The sequence below is a fragment of the Strix uralensis genome, chromosome 8 (genome assembly GCF_047716275.1).
Source record: "Strix uralensis isolate ZFMK-TIS-50842 chromosome 8, bStrUra1, whole genome shotgun sequence".
Lineage (NCBI taxonomy): Eukaryota > Metazoa > Chordata > Aves > Strigiformes > Strigidae > Strix > Strix uralensis.
This window is the reverse complement of record NC_133979.1, coordinates 7,635,521-7,658,503: the sequence shown is the minus strand read 5'-3', so window position 1 is coordinate 7,658,503 and position 22,983 is coordinate 7,635,521. Positions and strand designations below refer to the sequence as shown.

The window sequence follows — 22,983 nt, the reverse complement described above, 5'->3', positions numbered from 1 at the left end:
AAAGTCAAGTTTTAAAATTATGAATATAAAGGCTTTTCAACAGAAGAAAGTGTTCTGGCATGAACACTAGCAGTGGAAGTCTTAAGAAAAAATTGTTAACAAGTTAGACATGAATTGTGTGAAATGACCAACCCCAAAGTCAGCCACTTCTATGGTTCAAAGTTAATAGGAAGGCTTTTTGTTTTGTTTTTAACTTGATAACAATATGACTCTGGCTAATGTATTAGACAGCTAGCAAGTCAGAGAAGGAGAAGAACGATGAGGAAAGAGTGTGCAAGCTAATGAATCACTGAAGTCATAATAAATCACTGATTACAGATAGGAGCTAAAAGTGTTCCTTTAACAGCAGACACTTCAAAGCACAATGCTTAAAAACCTGTGCAGCCATCTCTCTGCTGCTCAGTATCCAGTCTCAATTCAATTTATTCTTACATTCACTTTACTTTCCCCCTTCAAAATGCACTAAGTAAATGTTATTAGTAATTTTATACCAACTTCACATCAATTAAAGCATAGTGAGAGCGTGCCCCAGGCCATGGCTGAGGAAGAAGGCTTAAGTAACTACTGGGCATAGAGAATTTAAACATGCATTATCCATTCTTCATTCATTACATTAAGACAAATTATTTATGAAGTATAATGAATTAATCCCTTTTTATTAAGAAAACTTGGAGAAAAATCATTAAGTATCTTGAGTGACTTCAGTCAACCTTTAAGAATCCTGACAACTACTAGCACAGAACACACGTGGCAAGCAACTAAAATTAAGAGCAAACAGTGAAGAAAAAAGAAAACAATGCCTTCCCCTTAAGAAAAAGCACACTAAAGGTTGTCAGCTAAAAATATTTTGGGGGGGGGGTGGGGGGGTGTCTTTCACACTGCCTTACTGAATTGATTTCCTGTTGTGAATCCTGCAGATGTTGCTGAAGAGGTCCCAGCTGTGCTTTCCCAGACTCTATGCAATGCTCAAGCTCTGCAGTTTCTTGCTGCAGGCGACTCAGCTCCTCTTGAGCTTTGGTCAGTTCATCTTCATATGCTGAAATCTTTGATTCCTGGCTTGTTATTTCAGCCTTCAGCATGGCAATCTAAAGCATGAACGATATTTCAAAGCCAAACAGGAAAAAACCCAACACTTCCAAATACTGTTATTTATGACCAGGAAAAGTAAAAACCTCATAGCTATTGCAGAGATTATAAATCATACCCAAATGAAAGGTTAATTACCTACTGGTCTCAATAAGATCATAGTATTCTAGCTGTTTTGCTCACCAATACTGAAAATATAATTTTAGACTTTGAAGAAATACTATAGCTTTATATTACAAAAAAATCTACATAAGAATTTTTTTTAACCACTATGAATTCAGCCCCAGTAATCAGTGCTTCTCTTTACACTTATATTGCATTATAATTCTTGCATTATTTGTTTGCACTTAACCTTATTTGTGTGCAAGTATATCTCAGTGTATTTGTTGACACACTGATACTAAATTAGGAATCCACTGAAGTGAGAGACATATTTCCTATGTCTGTTTGTCACAAAATCTTCACATTCAGGCTGTTTATTCGTTCAAGTTTTCTCTCCTGCCCTAATAACTGTAACATTGCAAGTCCTTCAAAACAAGGCATTTACTCTTTCAAGGGCCTTAGCCACTGGACCTTACCAGATGGGCCTCTTCTGCACACTTCTGCCTGATATCATTAAGTTGCTCTTCCAACTTGGCCTTCTGCTCATCAAGATCATTAAGGATTTCCTGTGCTTCCTGTTTCTGAGCTTGCAGCTTTTGCAGATTACTGCTCTCCCGCTTTACTTCATCTTGTAGATCCTGTAATAAAACAGATTAGCTTTGCATTTGTTCCCTCTCTCCTCCTAATCACTAAATTCCACAGTGTAAACTGTGGTACTAACTCAGATTTCAAAGTATCAACAAATTATCTTTCAAAAGCTAGCATTTATAGCGTGTCAGACAAGCAGGCATTCTCAAAATTCTAATTCTAAGACATAAAAATAATCAAGTTATTTGTTTTTTTCTTCAGTAAAAAGAATCTCACTGAAATATTGAAGATCGTGCATCAACACAAAGATCAACTGTTTTACTCACAGGGAGGTTAGGGTTTTATTTTGAATTTAGAAGCCATATTTATTCAGGCTACTACATTGTCTCTCTCCTGTGTTTTAGCAATATGTTTTACCAAATTCCTTAATAATAGAAATTCTTTATTCTGCTCCTTCCCCCTTCAAAAACACATGGCAAAAACTAGGAACTTGTTTTAGCAACATGGTAAAGGACCAAACCAGTGCATTATTAACCCAAATAAACTCCCTTCTAGAGCATCCCCTGCCTCCAATTTGCAAAGATCAGCCAAAAACTTATTTCCCATGTAACAGCACTGGTAAGAAATGCACACTACACACACAACAATATGGCATCTTTTAATTTATGAAACAGAAGTATGTTCCTTGTGTTCTAAGTACATTAAGTAACCCCATATAATAATTAGTTCATTTCTGAGCAACAGGAATGGTTATACTTAAACTGCAGAGATAACATTGAAATAATATCAAGAAAATAATTTAGGGAAAAGAAAGAATCAAAGTCAAGAGGAAGAGATAATACAGAGAGATCAAAAAGGATTAATACAAAAGGAAAAGTATTAGATGAAAAGATAAGACTGCAGTATTTCTGAGAAAATATGGTAATTGAAGGAAGAATCATGAACAACAGTAAAAAATGAATGGAGATGAAAGAAAATTAAGGAGGATAAGAAAACAAGCTGATGTTAATTTCTGATTAGATCATACATTTGTGTGCTGCTCTAAGTTAAGACCCTGTTGTGATTTTTTAGGGGTGTTCTGCTTGGATTTTTTTTTGGTGAGGGAGATAGTTTATCCACATGTGCTAACATCTCCAGATAATTAGAACAAAAAAGACAGATAGAAAGGCATATGGTGCAGCAGTCAGATGCTAGGGCAACCTCAAGACAACTGGAAGACTACCTAAAGAAACATCATAGATGCTTTTAGGAAAAAAAAACCCAACAAACAAACAAGAAACCAGAACAGCAAAAAAACCACACAAAAACTCCAAAGTCAAAGTTGAAATTTGGTAAAGGGTATATGACTGATGTACAGCAGTAAGACTAGGTGAATTAGTGGTTACTTCTAATCTGTGAAAGACAAACCAGGGCATACACAAAAAGCTCTTACAGCAGCTACTTCCTTGAATAACTGGGACACTCTTGATCCATTCATTTTTTATATCGCTTTGAAAAGCAAGTATCAGCTGACACTCAACATAGGCAATGGGAAAAAAAGTAACAGCTTAAAGAGATTTCCATCTCCTTTCTCCAAAAAGAAGCAAGAATTCGCTTACACACAAGCTAAATATAGATCACCTCCACTCTTGCTACCATTCCTTGAATCCCAGTGTCTCTCTTAGGCACAGCCATAGAGAAGCACTGAAGAGACCTGACTAAGCCTGATGGCTCCCACAAGAGAAAAGAAGGAAAAAAACCCAACAAAAACTCAGACACTTTCAACATAACCACTCCAAAATTAAAGGTCAGAATCGATACAATACAGAGAACTGCAGGTAATACACAAAGACACATTCTCATGAAGTAAAACAGGCTCCGATTAAGCTTTGATTTCAAATAACACCCTCAGAGAAGCAGCATCTTAATGTTCAAGCACGGAATGAGACTGCATATGAAAATCATTAACATATTTGAGGTGGTACTAACTAGCATTTTTATGGTAATAGTAATCTTTATATTAGATTTATGATCCTTTTAACTCTTCATGCTAATGTAGTGTAGGATAAGTAAAGTCTAGAGATCTGTATTTCCAGGATTTAATGGCTTGCCAGTCTGTACTTCTCAAAACGATTCATGAGCTAAGAACTGTTAAGCCTGAAAGAGCACATAAAAGTTAAACTTCACTGACTTTCTAATGGCTTTGGTGCACTGCAGCAAAGAATAGAGAAAAATCCAATGCTGAGTGGGATACTCAGAGTGTAAACCTGTTTAGGAAAACTTAGGCCAACAAGAAGATAGCAGCTAAAAGGCCAGAAATGTTCTGGACTACTCAGAAGGCCACAGTCCCAAAACACTTTTCACCTTTTTTTCACTCTCCCTCTTCTCTGAAGCAGTGTCTCACATGCAGTTAATTTTTTTTCCCAGTTGATGTAAACATATATGATGCTTTGTTCAGGAGTAACACGCATTTGTTCTGAAAGTTTCTTTACAAAGTTTCGGTATCCCATTGAAAAGCAAAACATAGACCTTTTGACTTCACGTCAATAAAATTCTAGGGAACATGTAATTGTTGGGAAAGCCAGGAGAATCGCCACTTATTTCAGAGTCTTAGCAGGTAGACTGACATAGCATGCCCATACATGAGAAGGGCTAGATGGAAGATGAAAGTCTTGTGAATGTGTCCAAAAGCCCACTGCCTGAGGCAGTGTCTCTCTGCTGAAATGCACTGTGCTCCAACATCTGTGTCTAGAAGAGCAGGCTGGGGATGAAAGAACAAGGGGACAGCCAGGTAAAGACATTTTCAGATGCCACTTGGTATGTGGTTAGAAACTGATGTTTTAGTTAGACATTAACTCTGTAAAACAAAGTTCTCTACTGCCAAGAGGAACGTTTTATTTCTGAGTTTATTACTCTCATATTTAAATGAAAATGCTAATCCAGTCACAGAGTAAGTTAAGGAAATGGTGCCTTAGAAGTTTCTTGATCTTTGTTATTTTGCCCATAACTTTTTAAGAAACAACAGTCCTTAATCTTCGCTACTGAAGAGTTGATATTTGAAAAAGCACATTAAAACCCATCAGTACGCCATGCTTTCCTTCCAACTCTTGTTCTGTCTTTGCTTTTTAGCATCTATTTACATAGTATATACATTATTTTATAGAAGAAAAAAAAAAAAAACTGTCCTTCTTTCCCTCCTCCCATACAAACCAATTTGATCCATCACAGACCATGGCTATATTTGAGATTACAATTTGTGTCCATGGAAGTAATTCTGGTATCAGAAACCCTGGAGTGTGACGCCACGAAACTAGCTTGATCTAAGGTGGCAGATTAGAATGCACTGGTTTTGTACATCATCTTTAGAAATGTCACCACTAAGAATGAAACCAGAAGAAAAAAGCATGATGTAAAAATATTCTCAGTCTGTCACCACTATTCTTTGAAGTTCTAGAAAGTTTCCTGAAACATGCAGGTCCTCCAACATTCAGGAACAAGAAAGGCACCAGAAATAAAGGGCCACCAGCTTAAATAAGTGCTGCAGCCATTTCCTATTTGATCCTGACCGTTTCTCATTCTTCTGACAAGCCTGTAATACTGTTCTCTAGACAATGGAACTCTATAACTCTATATTTAACAAGAGACAAATAGCTTGTGTGATCACTAAGAGGTTAAAGACCCGAGACAGTTGCTTCCAACATTACTGCTCTAGATACAATGACTTAATTGATTCTGTGATGCTGCTGACTATCAAACACTACACATATACAGATGACACTAATACTATAACATCAAAGGCAAGGGTTTTACTTAGCTTTATATACCTTTTGTACAAAGGCACCAGAGAACTCAACCTTCGTATGAACACACACAGATTCCAGAACACACTAACAAAATCATCCTGTGCGCAAAACCAGGAATACCCATAAGAATTGTTAACAGTGTGAAAAGGCAATCAGCAGAGTGGGAAGGGGAATGACCGTTGCATGCATGGGCAGAACCACAGACACGGGCAACTTCTGTATGCATTCCTGCAGCTGCTGAATCTGGCTGCCATTGTGACTAACAGGCCAGCATCTGATTATCTTCTGAAAGGTCAGACTATTAATTATCATCCAGGCTTTAAGGTTATTAAATAGCCAAGCACAAAATTCACAACGGTTGTAACACATTGGCTTTTTTCCTGCCCAACACACAGTAAAATGCAGAAATCTTGCATTATTTGCTCTTAATCAAATAAAGATTATTTAAAATAATAAAGATTCTCAAAATAAATGTAAAAATAAATGTAAGTGATCAAATATCACACTGAAGATTTTTCTTAAAGCTGCAAGTCCAGCTGCTTTTGCGGCTTAAAATTTAATTGAAATATTGCTTTGCAGCATTTAATTCAGAGCTTGGCTAGACTGTTAGCACCCTAAACACTGATACAGACTGTGTAATATTTAATCCCTACAAAACACTTTTAAAATTTAAATTTTCTAATATTCTGGAAATTCAATGTCATCCTTTTACATAAAAACCCCGAACAGATTACGCCTAAAATTCACTTATATTAGAAAAAATTAGCTGGAGGCAACACTCCTCCCAAGCTGGTAATTACTGCGACTCTTAAGAAGCAGCCCCATATACAAGCCCTTTTAATTCAGCCACTTAAGTTTATTAATTTGCAGTCCTACAGTGTCTTCTTTAGTTTTGGTTATACATTAGCTAACCTTGCTGAAAAAAAAAAAAAAGAAAAAAAAAGAAAAAGATATCTATTCCTTTGTAACATTTTTCATTTAAAACTCCATGCAGGCTACATATCCTAGGAACTCACACACTTATATAAATATACACACCTACACCAACCCACATTCATATAGAAAATACACTTCAACGTACATTCTTTGTCTCAGCTACCAATTTTTTTCTTTTTACTGAATAAGTGATGTGATCTAAAGACTCAGTAATCCCACTGCCATTAAAGCACCACATGGGGCAATATCAGGTGTCCGAACAATAATTTTGTGTCTTATTTACCTGGACCTCACTTGTCCTCTGCTTGATGGTATCTTCTTTCTCCTTCAGGTCTTGCTCTACATTATTCTTTTCCCTAGAAGACCAGCAAACAATGCAAGAATACTTAAGAACATCAGCTACAGCAGGTACAGTTATCCAGCCCCCTAAACCTGTATCTCTCTTTAAATACATAGTGAAACATGAAATACAAAAGATGTAAGGGATTTCTGCCTTCCAAATTATTTACAAGACAGAAGCCCACATAAGTGTTCTGCATAAAAACCCCCGTCTTTTCACCCAACTGCACTTCAGTGATAAGAATGGCTCAAAAATGGAAGGGGGCGGGAGGGAGAAATCAATGAAATACTGTCTCCAGTGATCTCACTGTTGCTATGGAGCACTTGTCTAATGAAAACTGCTGGGAAAAGTGGGAGGGATTGCATCAGATTCCATCTATTAACCCCTGCAAACACAGTAATTCTTATGCTAACAGCAGCTAGAAAACATTTCCAGCTGGCCAATCTAGCTGATTAATGGACTTTGCCCATCAGATTTTTAGATGTATCTGTTGGTAAGCTCAGTCAGAAGAAGAAAGGTTAGCTTGCTGTAATCACTATCTGCTCAGAGACTCCATACGCAGTTATTTGCTGTGTCATATCAAGTCTGTCTCTACAGACATTTATTCAAGTTTAAATGTGTCTATGAATGACAGGGGAATTATCATCAATAAATTCTTAGCAGTCAGACATAACAATAGCTTGAAGAAAGGGAGGGAAAAAAAAAAAACAAGATACAACTCAGAAGAGTTACTATTAAAAAAATCAGGAGTGTTTATCTCTAGACAGTATATGGAATCTTTTCTCCTTTCACAGATGCAGAAAAGCATTAAGCTTTACTGTTTTAACACTATTTTCTGTACACAAATATTTACTTTCATAAGGATTTTGTTAATAAATCAGCACACACATTAAGTTAGAACTTGAACAACAATAAACCTAACTTTTCTACATGAAATACCATAGTGAAAAGCTATCAAATTATATTACTAGTACATATTGAAGTTAAGATAACTTCACATTTTAATAGCAGCAGACTGGTAATCAATCTAAAACTATTAGTCTTATTGTTTACTTTTATCTAATACAGAAGAAAGCATTTCTGTCTCCAAAGTAAAGCAGGTCTACTTTAAGCTCTCTCTACTCAAGCTAAGGAACTGTTTACTGCTAAACCACATACAATGGAAAATTAAAAATAAAAAAATCCAGATGTCACAGATCTTAAATAAACATTTGCTCTGAAAAATAATTACTATAGATTATGTTCTGCTATTATTATCTCAGTATCTGATTAAAGAGCAACTTGCTGATTGTGCCCAAAGGGAAGGTTTAAATGGAAGACAAAGGAAAGATGTGGAAAGAGGGACTTTGAAGAACAAGGCTAGTTATTTTTTTAAGTGTGAACCTTCAAGTTTCATAAAGTTCCTCACTCTCCATTCATCAGAAAAAAAGTATTATGGAAATTCTAAGCAGGTCTTTACCATTTCCATCAGAGCTATAGCACACTCCTCTAGCTCAATAAACTAGTATTTGTAGCATAGTTACACTTAAATATTTAAAGCATTGCAGCACTGGGTTGAGACAAGTTCAGCCGATTTTGCCTTCTGTGACTTTCCATGAACAAAGGGTCTCATTCTCATTAAAGCATTTCCACAGATCTAAATACAAGTCAGGCTGAGAAATACCTTCAAGGCCTCAGACACGAATCAAGCACTGCAAACATTCAGGCATATTATTCCTGATTGAAGATAAAAGAGAATAACTGACTAGGTAAACAAATACTTGTCATTTTTCCTACTCTGGTATGAAAACTGAGCAGGAAACAGAAATGCAAGCAGGTGCGTATGCTTTAATAAACAGCCTTTGCACATTACTGTCACTGACATGCCTAAGACACTGTCAAAGATGAAGATCACTTCCCTTTTATTTCAACAAAAGCCAGGTACCTAAACCTTCCAATCTGGACTATGCTAAGCAAGCAACAGGATACAATACCCACCCACAGGCAGCTTACACTGGCCAAATCACAACACAAACAATGAATTGGAGAAGAAAAAAAAAAAAAAAAAATCAAGTGAAAGAAGTATTGTCAGGCAGAACAAGAAAAGCTTAGGCAGCAGTCTCCAGAAAAGGAAAACAAGCTGAGCGTATATAGTCTACACATAACACATCCCCTCCTCCCCACCCAGTAATGCGTCTTTGTTTCAAAAAAAAAAAAAAAAAAAAAAAAGACAACACAGACCTACTTAATTCACTAATTCTTCTGAATGCCTCCATTTCTTTTACAAACTATCTGGTATGCCCCTGTAGGAATGCTCAGCAACTGAAAGAACCAAAAACAAGTAACAAAATTGATTTATTGGGTGTGACAGATTTCCTGGATCATAAAGTCCCTTACCACATCAGCACTTGGGAAAAAACAAACAAACAAAAAAACCCAAACCAAAACCAAACACCCAAACAAGAAAACAACCCAAAAAGAACTGTGGTCTTGCCAGTAAAGGAAACTGGTAACCAATTCAAGTCAATTTATGAAAGCAAAGCAATTTCCCTATGTATTTTATTAGTAGTCAGGAGAACCTCACATCAAAGACACTGGAAGCAATGATTAAGAAAAACTGAAAACTAATAAGATGGTTTCTCCAATACAGATAGTTCATGATTTACAATCGAATAATCTTAGTAAATCCATAAGTTTTATACTAATTTTTGAATGGAGTAATTTATAAATGGGAGTCAGCACACTGCAAATATTTGTTATAGCTGACAATGGCAGAGTCCCCATGTCAGTAGAAGCATTCAAGCCAAACATGAAACAACCCTGGCCAGGCTTCTTGATGGCCAATGCTTCAAACCACCTTAGTTACATATAGTTCTTTTCCATAAGTGACAGATGACTACTCACAGAGCTGGTAGCATTATCTACACTCACAGTTGCCCAACATTTCTTATCTTCACATACATTGGTAACTTTGGGAATTCCTAGTGTAGTAGTACTTCAGTTTGGCAATGCTGGAAAAAATGCCTAGGGTTTGCCTTGTTTCTTCTCCTCTTTGTGCCCCCAACCTTTTCAGCTGCAACAGCTCAGTTACTTTCAAACCAGAGATTAGAAGACATAATCTAGCCTACATTAAAATTCTTACCATTGGTTTGTTAAGAAGCTGTAGATCTCTGCACTTTGAAACAAAGGCTTGATACAAGTCTATGGCAGGGAGAGGTTGCCCTTTTTTCCTGGGGACATTTTGCTGTTTCCTTACTTTTGAGACACCAATTCACCAGCTTTATGGTCCTTTTAACCTCGTTTACATTCAAGACAATGTAACTGTTGCTGTCCAGCATATGTTAAGGATGGCCCCTCTGGTGAGATATACACTAAGCTAAGCTCAACTACTTAACACGCTTAGAGAAGAATGTAGTATTGGTAAAGCTTGAAGAAATTCCACTGATTTGTGGGCCATAGATAGCTTTAAATGCACAAAAGCAGGGTTTGCTGGGGAAGGAAAAGGTTTTATGGCTCAAAAAAGAATATTAAGAACATCTGGTCTAGCCTCCCACAATGCTGATCAAAAAAGCTTCAAATAGCTTTCTAAAAATATAGTGCAACTGAAACAGAACTTACAGGCAGCAGTGCTGACAGGCTCAAAATGATGCAGATTCCACAACGTCCCTAGGCAAATCATTCCCCCTACCAGAAGGGAATTATCCTCACTAATAAGCATTCTGCATTTTATTTTTCATCTGATCCTCAATCTCCACCTTCCTAACATGGCTTTTATTGAATTACATTAAAAAGCTATTAGCTACCAGAAATCTTTCCCATACAAACTGTTGAGCCACAAGCACATCACGCCTGTATTCTTTGCTCAGTCTCTCAAAAAGCTGTGTTTTCTACACATTGTCATTCTTTTGGGCATTTCCTCTGCTGCTTTTTTTTTTTTTAAAGTGCACTTCAAAAATAGATTCAATTTCTATTATTAGGTCCCAAAAATGCAGCTCTCATGGATACTTCTCAATGGAATCATGGACTAGAATTATTATATATTGTGTTCAACAGCTGAATACATCTTGTTTAATAATGAATAAAAATAACTTAAGTTTAAATTACATTTTTATATGATAACTATCAAGACTGAAAGTGTACTTCACCAGTTATAACAGAAATGTGGATTTGCCAAAGATGAAAAAAGTTTCCTACATTTACCACAAAAATTAATCTGTTGCCTAACATTGCCACCTGTGCTTAAGGAAGAGAAAAGTAACATTTACTCTGCTACCAAAATAACTCTTCTACAGCGGCTAAAGCATTTCCAAGTAATTAAAAAATAATTTTCTTGAAAAAAAAATAAAAATGAAAAAGTTTTACCTGAGTCACAACTCACTTTATGACATTGAGAGTTTGCTAGGCATTCTCAATGAATCCACACAAACCTCTTACAGTCTGAGGATACAGGCTTAAGCCTCTGACTATTAATCCAGTTCTGTTCTGAACCTCTAAATCATATCAAAGTAAGTTTCCCCTTTCTAAAAATAAATACATACTATTAGTTGTCCCTACCATATCTTCAACAATCTCTCTAGTATCAAATGTGTCTTAAATAACTGTCCAAGTATATTTGCCACTGAAGAAATGGAAGCAATGACTTTCCAAAGGCCATGGTTCCTTCATACCTCACAGCAACAAAGGAAAACAAGACATAAACAGACTGGCTTGCCTGTTAGGCTGCAAGCTCCCCTACTGAAAACCAACTTAATCTAAAAATTCATGCTAGTGAACAATTTGTTTCCCTCTAAGATACTAACATCAAATATACATGGTTGTAAATCATTTTTCAGGTTAATAAATGTGAGAGCCCAAAACTGGAATTAATACAACCTGAAGAACAACCAAGGAAGGCAGAGCAGGGAGAAGTGAGGAGGCAGTGGGAGTAATAAGAGGGAGGATAAGCAGTTTAAGTGAAAAAACATTTATGTATTTAGGAAACAGACTGTGCTTTGACACATTGCCAAATTAAATCAGTCCTGCAAGTGACATGAATAAGACAGGCAGATTTCATCATGACAAAGCACCCTCACTTATAAAATAGTAGAATTAACTGTTCTTAATAGAATTTCCAGATCTATGATAGTGCCAAAAAAAAAAAAACCCAAAACACTGAAGAAAAATATCTGCTATGTCTTGAGAGTATGCCGAAGACGATACGAACTTGATTTTCTTGGTCACTTGAAGTCATCACCTTAATTACCTTAGAAATAATTAATGGAATCCAAGGGTCTGCAGACCTCAAATTAAAACAATTTTTCTCAGTAAAACAGTTTATTTTACTGAAGAGAAGCATGTCCATCTTTATCACCATCAAAACCCTAGCAGAGGTCCACATACAAAGTGTCATCTTCCCACTCCCTACCCTACACACTTCTTAATCTTTCCCATCTCACTTCCTTACTGCCACTAGAAAAAAACTCCTTAAAATTCCCACTACAAATCAAAGACAACTAATACCAATTTATATAATGGTTCCAGCATCCTAAAGATCTGCTCCATTTTCATCTGCTAATAAAGAGAGAATATTTCCATCTCAGGATGCTAACACACGCAGCTCTCTGAAACATGCCCAGAAGACATGATGGACAGACCTTTCAGTGTCTTGCCGTTATTAAATGCACTCATCCAAGTTAGCAAAGAGTACTAGAGTTAAACAGTATTACAGACATTTACAGACGTCCTAACCATTTATTTTCGCAAAGCAGACTATTACCACCTGGTCTTCTCTTATGCACTGAATTGGTTTTTAAAAAGCAATAAGTAGCACAACTGAATCCAAGGCCACTATGACTATTCCTCCTTTACCTACCTTTGCAGGTCTACTATTTCGTTGTTTAATGTATCAAGTTCTTTAATTGCAGAAAAATCTGCTACAGAATTCGGTCCTTGAGTACTCTGAAAGATAAAAATAAATACTGTTAGTTTATAGTTTATGCTGTCCAACAACTATATTCACTTTACTTTTTGTGACAGCAGGAGCTATCCTGTTGTAACAACTGTTGGTAGCACTGTATTTCAAATCTTCAATCTTAAACCACCCAAAACAGTCCAGATGCTATACTAACAGAACACAAGATACATCCAAGGCATCTACTAATTCAAAGAGAGTCTGTCTCCTGTAAACTCTTGAAGACATCTTCCACAAAAGCACAGGACTACCTGATCGTACAAAAAAAAAAAAATATCTGGTTCTAAAATGAGATTTATCTTGCAGTTAACATTTACCTGGCTTCCTAACATTAATTTAAGAGTGGATTGGTTTGTTTACTACTTCTATATTTATATTTCTTCACCTTGGTGATCCTCCTACTGCAGAGTATAGACACTTATTTGCAGTGCTTTAAGTGACATTGAGTTGTTTAACATGAACCTCCAGAGCACTGAATAATACAAAGTCATAGGTAAGTTACACCCATGAGTTCCTATTTACTTAATGTCTTTATAATAAGATGACTGTAATACAAATTGTTTAAGAAAACTATACATAAATGACTATAGAACAAATGCTGAAGACACAAATTATCAAATGCTGTAACTGTTCTACTGTGCCTTATCACAACATGAACATGTTTAGGAAGCCCAGTCACTGTAACTGCATTTTATAAATACATCAGTTCCTTCAAGTCTTGATTAAAGTCACCCAGGACAAACACAAAGTTCAGAGGAAAAGTATATACTTATACTTAAAAAAGACAAGTGATACACCCAAAATAACAAAAAAGTCCTTAATTGCTGAGGTTTCTCTAAATGTAAATGAAGATGATATTAACTACGTGTTTATTCAAGCTTATACTCTCGGGAAAAAAAAATACTAAAAACCAAGAGTCCATGAAAAGACCTAAAGACCTACACAGTACACCTGAGAACACTGTGGCAGAGAATATTATTCAGCAGAACTATAGATTATTTGTGCATATTTTACTAGAACAAACAGCATGAACCGACAATTAAAAAAGCCCATACAGCTATTCTTAAACTGGTTCCTGTATAGCTTCTCAAATGGGGAAAATAGCTATGATGTTCAATCCTGATCTAAAGGAATTGCACAAGAGCTTTGCAGAGTTGCTCATGGTGTTCCAACAAGAAAGTTTTTATTTCTTCTAGGAAAGGGACAGAAGGAAAATACAGAGCTATTAGTTACAAGTACAAATTCTTTCCAGGCCTCCTCCTCTCATCAGTTAAAGAAATTCTGCACACCAACGCCAGCATCAAACTTGAAGAAAATGTAGTTCAATCTTATTTTCAACTGTTCAGGAGAACTAGTGTGTGGGAGGAATAAGAAAGCCAACATTTTTAGCTTCAATATACAAGTTAACAAAGATGAAGGTTAGAGCTATTTGCTGCCACTTACTACACTGCAACATGCATGCAAACAATGCTTTGAGTTTTTAACTCAAAATAGTAAGAAGACTCCTGTCAAAATTCTTTAAGAGGAACTTGCATGTAAGTTTAAGTTTTATGGCTGGTAATGCAAATGCAATTTGGTGACTACAAACTAGGTTCCAAGTAAAGAAACATAGCAACAAGTACTAGACTGTTACCATATCCCATTCAGGCCCAAAACTGAAATAAAAGTTACACTACTGTGGTAATAAAATTCTGTAAGGAAACCAACCATTGGATAACAGCAATATACATACATATGCATTCTGAATATCTACCAAGAAGGATCACAAGTGAACTTTCCCTGCTTAAGAAACATAATGGATTACGGTTATACTTACTGATATTTCTGCTACTACCTTCATATTGGCCAATTCAGAAGATCAAGCCTAAGTTTTTGTGCTTTTTACAGTGTAACCCACACCGCTTCAGGAAAACCAGCCATGTCTGCCTACTCATTATCCTTTGGGTTCAATTCTTGAGCAATAATCTTGGGACAGATTCTTTCATACCAATAAGGCAACATCTTTTTTGAAAAACCTCAAAATGAGCTGAAGGTTCAGCTTAATCTAGTAAAACAAGTTCTTGATAAGGATTTACAGAGTTAAGTAAAAGCTAACTTACCTTCTTTCACAATATTCGTACTTTTATCGTTTATGTTAATAATGCAAAAAAACTCCACACTGATGTCTTTGAGAGTTCTACAAAAACAATTTACATGCACAGAATAGCAGTAACCAACACTGATCCAAACCAATTTGTTCTAATCACTAACTTTTCTGCAGTATAATCAGTAAAACCATGGGTATTAGTCCTAATGATAACTGCCAACTGTCGCATCGGGCTACTACTCTGTCACCACTTCCCAGCAATTTCAACAGGAAAAGACATAGCATTTTCTCTTTTAAGTTTAAGCAGCACATATTACCAACAGGTAACAGCCACAGAGGTCTGGATTCAAGGAAGAACCTTGAGGTTCTTCCAGATGAGCAACACTGGAAATCAGCAATAATTTGAGATTGCAACATACTGTGACACTTCAGAGAAGTGCTGTGCTATTTCAGTGATTATGTAAGAGTTTTAGAAGGATGTTCATTATTAAACCAACAGACAGTAAATATTAGAAAAGCAAAGATTCTCTAACCTTGAGAAAGCAGAGTTAACAAACTGACAGAATAATAAGGATGAAAAGCAGAGTGGTGCAGAATGGAAAAAACAGTCCAAACTAGAAGAGACATAGAAAGGAAAGCAAACATACAAAAAAGATTAGTAGAGTTGCAAATAAAGCAATTACTTTTTAAAAACAGAATGTAAAAGGAAATTAGATACCAGTTATAGAAACTCAAAAGTAGTGCCAAATTTTGAGTTTCATTTTTTCAGGTGCGAATTTTTCATTCTGTTTAAGAAAGTTGTAGAATTAGGTCAATGTTTTGCACAACCAAGAAAAGGTAACTCACATCAGACTTCATGATGTGTAAAACAAGTAAGAATTTGTGATGAACCTCTACCATTCTGATAAATACAGCTTGAACTGCTGAGCTACAGTCTACTGCTGGATTAAGATAGATGGCAATCAACAGACTATGAAGACATTTAAACTATCTGTGAAGTAAAAAAATGGAAGACTGTCTACTTTTAAAACTTTAAATATATAATTCTAAACTTTATTTAGTTCACATTGTTTCTAGACTTCTTAAAAAAGATCAATGTAAAAAAAAGGTAACTGAACACATTAAGAGAAAAACATTGAACTTGTGTGTATTATTTCAGATGCAAACTAAAGGTTTCTTTAGATAGGCAGTAGAAGGACTATCTTTCAAAACAGAAAATGCTTTCTCAACATAAGATCTCTCCGCTTGGTTGGCAGGCGTAATAAATGACAGCTTCATTTTGAACCATGGATGGAACAGTTTTTTGTCAATTCTTTGCACTTAAGACTTGTTTTCTTCCGGATATTACGATAAATTTAAGGTATGCCAGTACTTGAGGCGCTTCTTGTGTAGCCTTTGAAATTAACATTCTTTGTTTGAGATTTAAACCAAAAATGCCCAACCCATCCTTACCTTCTGTAAACTGACACCCCTGTCTGAAGGTGGAATCATCTCTGGAGTCAGAGCCTGAGGTGGATCAATGCCCTTTGTTAACTTCTGATTAATTAAATAGAAAGCCAAAGCAAACTGCTCCTTTGAAAGCTTTCCACAGTCCTTCGTGTCACAGAGAGCCCTGTACAGAAATGCACATGAAATAAATCAAATCCTCATTTCTGCAAGTACAGCCCTGTTTATTGTACTTGCTGCCCTTTAAAAATGTGAAAATTGCTAGTGTACATCTCCAAAAAAAAAAAAAAGCAATATAGAAGTAAGGCATGGTAATAAATAGGAAACATTACTCAAACATACACAACAACTTCCTCTTTGCATGCTAAGGTCCACAGCTCTGTTACAGTAAGTTCTGATCTGGTGAAACACAGAATCAGGGCTGTAAGTCACTAACAACACCCAAGTCACTATAACTGAAGTTCCTTCTAAATTAAAGAACTTTTCACAGCCAACACAAGTTTATCTAAATTTTTCTAAATTAGAGGTTGTGTTAATCATACCTTGGGAAAAAGAAAAAAAAAAAAAAAAGAAATTTTTCCTATCAGAGAGCCCTCACAATAGCTTATAGTGGGGAAAGAATTTAAAAAGCAGCGGGTGTCATTACCAGCTGTAATGAAAGACAAGTAAGTTGTAGAATCAGATGGGCCATAAGTCTCGCATGCTAAGAATTTTATACAGATAATTCTCTTTGGCAGTACATAGATAGTATCAGCGTTTAGATACACAGCAACACTATGATGCCTTAAATACACGGGTTTAGCTGAAGTGCAGTATTTGTTTGTAACAATCTGTGTTCAGGCACTTTACATACTCTCCTAAGACATGATGCATAGCATAAACCTGTTTTCCCCCCACTTCTCTCCAAAAGTAGAAGTAAGTTACCACTGCTTATACAGGGCCATGCTATTATATAAAAAAAACCCAACCCAACCTTTCACTTTCCAGAAATGTCAACATAGCACTTTTCTTGAAAAGTGCTAGGAAGGAGCGAGAACCATGCCATCGTCTAAACAGCTGTCATGGAAAAAAACCCCTACCAGATATGTGCAAGAAGAGCGGAAGGCAGTCCTGTCTTCAAGAATAGTTCTCTGGCTTCCACACCTGACACAAATCCATCCATGTCCTTGTCAGTTTTCACAAAGATCTCATCATACTTAATTTTGTCTGCAGGCGATACAACCCACTGAAGGGGGGTGGGGATGGAAGGGAAAAAAAAAAAAACACAACAGGAAAACCACAATACTAAGATATAGGCAGTTCTCTTTTCAGATAGTTACTTTCAGAGTTACATAATTCAAGGACTACAGCACAGATTTAAAAAGTGATATAGCTGCCTAGTTCACGAACCAGTTTTATTCTCCAGAATAGAGATGCACAGAGATTCACAAGCAAAGTATTTACACCTCAGTGAAGCACCAAGGCTGGTTGGTATTGCTCTACCTCCTTGCCTATGCTTTAAAAGTATTCCCCAGAGCCCAGATGTCCTCCCAGCATAGGGTTGTGCCCTCATCACTGTGCTCAGTCACAGTCCTGCTTACTGTCTGCTCTATCAATTTTACTCCTCTTTACACAGCTGGAGAGCTTTAGCCAGAGGGACTGAAGAACTGCTCAAGCCCAGACTGTTAATAGTTGGCACATTCTAAATTGCAGAATTTACCTCCAATCAAGGTAAAGGCAGGAATTAGAGCCACTTCTCTTACTTCAGCAATTTTTCCAAACACTAAGCTACTATAAAGATGTTTTTGAGTCAGAAGAGCTTTAAGTGCATGCTTATGAACACTAATTAATTTCAGCATACAAGGACATGCTGATGAATCCCAATAGTGGGAACTTATAGTGTGTTCTTGTACGGATGAATCCCGTAAACTGTTTGTGTATGTTTTGTGTACAGCACCATTGAACAGATGAATCCCAAATGGTGCTGTACACCATGAATCCCAAATGGTGCTGTACACAACAGATGATTTCCAAATGGTGGTGTACACAAAACATACACTGAAACATTCATCCAGAACAGCACTTCTTTGTAATACATACAGCAAGACTTACCATCAGTCAAGTAAATTGTCAGATGAAAACCTTGGCACCTCCAGAATTAAGATGCCTGTTTCTTGATGACTACTCAGATATGGATAACCATATGTCCAAGCAGTATCTTATGTATTAAGCACTGCAGTTTTTACCTTTGATCCCCTTCTCAATTTCTTCTTCTTTTTAATAGAACAAGTAACTTAACCGACTTGGAAAGACATTTTCCCAAATTCTGGATTCTAAAATGACCAGGATTAAATAAGATGCTGGTGGGGGTGGGAGGTGTCAAGCTTATTAAGAATCACATTTGGAACAAACACCAAATCTCATGTGTTTATGTAGATACGTCAGACCTTTTGATTCCTTTTCCCATTACTTGCATTTATCTATTCCATTTTCATTAATGTCTTCTTCAAATTGCATGCATGCATATACAACTGCAGAGACATGCCTGCCACAATTTGTTTTAAAAACTTGTTCATATTCAAATCAGTCTTCAGCCAGAAGACTTACGTTCTACAGATGTGTACCTGGACTACATTTTTAACTGTTTTCTTAATATTCTGACCTTTAGGTTGAGATTAATGCCTTGAAATAATTTATTTAAATAATATCTTCAAAATCTTTACTAAATAATAGACTTCTATCCAACCGTTTGGATCTGAAGACATTTAGAAAAAGCAGAACAAGATAGATTTCATAACTCTCCACCTTGTCTTTCCATCAGCCTCCTCAAATTCATCATTCAACAGGGCAAAAAGGAAGCTAAAAACTTGTATCAAGACTCTTCATACAGGCAGTCTCCAGAACACAGCATTAAGAGCAGAAATCTTCTAACTCCAAGTAACTTCAAAACTATACCTGCGTTAATGGTGTTTTGGCAGCTAAAATGCCTACAGGTGGCAAGGACTGATGAGACTCTTTGGTGGATGTTGAAGATGGAATTAATGGCATCGCTCCGGGAACACTAATAGGTTTTCTCTTGGATGGTGGCACCAAAGCTGCAGGCAAGGACATTGGCACTGGTTCTTTCTCCAAAGCACAGTACACCAAAAACATGGCCTGGACAAGAAAACAAAGTGTGTGGACGCAAAGATATAAATATATATATTTTAAATAAAATAACTTGGTAACACTTTTTCATTATGTTTCTCCTTTACAAGTCCTCTCAACTGAATTGCAGCTTATTGCCTTCTGACCTGTGTTTTTCATTACTACTTTCTTCTGAGGTACAGTGTTTAGCAAATGAAGTTCAGTATCTTTTAGAACATTAAAATGATTCTCTTAAATATTACCAAGCTTGTACCACCACTTGTGGAATTTTGAGGGAACACTTCAAACAATTAAGGTATTCACTGTTTTTCCAGGAATCACTCCACTTATCTATTCTTTTGTTGTGGTTGTACGTTTTAATAATGCTATGACTGTTGTTCAAGATACAGAACTGCATATTAAAGAAATTCTATAATACTTTACAGATTATCAATTTAATTTATCTGAAACATTTCCCTAGAGCATATCAATCCTCTGATGTCAAAGCTGAAAGTCTGAAGAATTACAGCATAAACACAAGAAATCAAGTATAACAACGGTTAACTACTACGGTCTTAAAGGAATTGGGTTTCAAAAGAAATGAAGCATATAGGTGTTTGAAGATGACCAGAACAATATTCAAGAAAGCAATTTTTACACTTTTATCCTTTCTCAAAAAGATACAAGACAGAAGAAAAATAAACATATTCATATTACGAAGAAACAAACAAAGGTTTTGATGCTGTCCATAACATCCATTCTTGGCAACTAAACAGGTATTTTTAATTTTCTTTTTATTTTATTTTTTAATTTTGACTCTGAAAGGATGAGGAAAAGTTTAATTTGTAGAAATTAAAATTAAAGGCTGGCTTTAGTCCCACCTGAGGATAGAAAGACCGTGTTACTTTTTCAATATTCTCGCAGCGCAGAGTGCAGTTAAGATATTTTGTTAGCTTTTCCAAACCTTTAAAGTTAGGTTTGATAGTTCTCTACATAAAATGAAACCCTCTCCTCCAGAGCGAATGCATAATTTCTTCCTCTTCAATTCACTTACATGCAAAAACAAGCTGAAAGTTTTGAGAAAAAGTTGATGCGTGGTTACTATAGCATTCAAGACTTACACAGTCTTCAAAAGTAAGAGCTTCCCACTCTCTTCTCACTTGCTATCGCTTGGGGGAAGTGAAACTTATTTACCACTTCTATATTATTTCATCAGTCCTGGCACTAATAGTGTTAAAATTCTAACCTGTTAGGAACTTTTGAAGAATGTATACATAATTTCTTTAACATTTTCCTCAAAGGTGTCTTGAGGTATTTAAGTCCTATAAACACTGAAGGCTAAGGTAAAACTTTTTCTGTGAAAACACTCATTCTCTCATGGGACAGCAGATCACAGGTCTAAGTTTTTAATGGCTCATTTAGCCCACAAAGAAAGTTACTGCTGTGTATTGAGAGACATTCAACAATCTGACAGAAACATTCAATAGTACTAAATCTTGATTAAGGTCACTGAATAAAGGCAATAAATGAGCCACGCGAACAGTCAAAAATTAATACGCAATGCATCCATTTTAAACCTCTGCCATTAGGCTTTCAAAATCCCACGAGGGAGAAGATACTTACAACTGCGAACTCATCTCGATCCAACATTCCATCACGGTCAATATCACTTAATTCCCACACCTACCAATAAAAAAATAGAATATAGGGATGTTTGCCTGAAATGCAGCAGTTTCCTATTTAAAACCTCATTGAAAACAAATGTGAGAACAGCCTCCCTCCACCATATCCTAAGTTCTATTAACAGCATCAGTTTTCAGTGAGCAACATACATTCATATAAACCATACAGAAGAGAGATTCTTAAGTTGGAGACAGAGCACACTAAGAGCACCCTGCCCTAAACAAAGTGTTAAAGAATACATAACTGATACACTGCAGGAAGAGGCAATCAATTTGTTTGGTTGGGGTTTTTGTTTGGTTTTTTTTTTTTGGTTTTTTTTTTTTTTTTTTTACACAGTTTAATAGTTTAATAGTTACACCTGTGTGGCCACTCCATAAGATAGTATTCAATAGTTAGGTTCATTACTACAAATCTTCAATTTGAGAGAGAGACATTGCTGCGTGTAGCACAGTTACTATTTGTGAATTAACAATTAAGAAGAAAGATATTCTTACTCGTCCTAAGATATCCACTGGCAGTTTTGAGTTAAGGAGTACAGGTTTCACCTTATCACCTGACAACAGTCCATTCACAGGATTTAGGCTGTCAAAAATAGCATCATACTTGGCCTTGTCTTCCAGCTGCAGGCGCAGAAGAAAAAATATTACTTGTGGAAACAGTCACACTCATAGCCTAAGAAGGAGTAGTTCGAAACTCAGTGAGTTTTATTCTTCAGTTATTTTCATGGCTTCAGGTAACTATTCTTTTTTTTTTTTCTTCCCCATTTCTAAACATGAAGGAATTTCAAGTGGTTTTATCAAATTAGGCCTAATAGCTCAATTATAGATTTACCATGAATGGTAATTTATCACACTTTATAAACTATAGCTACCAGTAGCATTATATTTTTCTCAGACTTATGTTTTCTTGCAAACCACATCATAGCTCTAGGTAATAGCCTGATCTTTAGTTTACCTTAACAGCCCATGGTACATCACTTGATGCTGTTCCACTGAGTAGCAAAGGACTACTAGTATCAGTCTAAGGAAAAACAAGAAAAAACCCACATTAAAAGAGACATGGTTCCAGCCTTGCAAAACCACTCCCTTATTTGAAAAGGTGCTCCTTCACAAAGCCAAGCCAGAACCACATTTTAGTCACTCATAAGTTATTTAAGGATATCAAAATTTAGAGTAAGATATTTAAAATGTTTCTTCCATTAAGGACAACACTAATAGAACAAATACCATATATACATATTCAAATTACACACACTTTTATATGCAAATCCCCACTAGAACATGTAGCACCTTATTCTTACACCATGTTCCTTAATTTTCCCCTGCTGTATGGCTCTGTTGCCCTACAACATCACTTTCAGAAGTGTTTGGCATTTATACCAAACCTTCCTAATTGTTCACTCAAAAGCAGTTCTTATTAATGAGTTGATATGTTCAATTAAAAAATGAAATCTTACAAATCTTGGTGGAGGAACAGGCAAATTAAGACTACTCAGGGAAACATCCAATCCATTCTGTGCACACGCTACAAGTCGTAAAGCCACAAAAAATTCCTACAGGAAAAATGAAATTTTAAAGGATTTATTACATGAAAATACTCAAATTTCAAAAGAATTAAGAGCTTTTCTAGTATTGCTATATATATAAAGGGTTGCAAATGGCTTCAAAGGGGGTCACAAAGTGACAGAAAGCAGCAGTCAGCAACTGCAGCAATTCCTCCAGCAAGGCAAAGTTTGTAATTACTAGCTCCAAGCTTTTAGTAACTTCCTGGCTAGTGCAGTCAGTTCTCAGCACTCAGTTCTTCTATGGCAGAACAGTGAAAATTTAAAGTAGCAATTATAGCTGTTTATCTTGGAGGAACAGAGTTGATCCCACAGGTAGCAGTGATGGAAGGGGAAGAA

General features: G+C 36.1%; 1 protein-coding gene across 5 annotated transcripts in view; it reads right to left on the bottom strand.

Annotated features, from left to right (window-relative positions):
- The window catches only part of EPS15 (epidermal growth factor receptor pathway substrate 15), a 72,638-nt gene that overhangs the window by 14,956 nt on the left and 34,699 nt on the right, over positions 1-22,983 (bottom strand). For all 5 annotated transcript variants that reach the window (XM_074876062.1, XM_074876064.1, XM_074876066.1 and 2 more), the window contains 11 exons: positions 22,540-22,635; positions 22,038-22,103; positions 21,578-21,703; positions 21,024-21,083; positions 19,230-19,430; positions 17,375-17,520; positions 16,302-16,461; positions 12,665-12,750; positions 6,778-6,850; positions 1,665-1,826; positions 888-1,085 (listed from right to left, as the gene is read on the bottom strand). In XM_074876062.1, coding sequence (XP_074732163.1) covers positions 888-1,085; positions 1,665-1,826; positions 6,778-6,850; positions 12,665-12,750; positions 16,302-16,461; positions 17,375-17,520; positions 19,230-19,430; positions 21,024-21,083; positions 21,578-21,703; positions 22,038-22,103; positions 22,540-22,635 — 1,374 coding nt within the window. The remainder of the gene's footprint in view (positions 1-887; positions 1,086-1,664; positions 1,827-6,777; positions 6,851-12,664; positions 12,751-16,301; positions 16,462-17,374; positions 17,521-19,229; positions 19,431-21,023; positions 21,084-21,577; positions 21,704-22,037; positions 22,104-22,539; positions 22,636-22,983) is intronic.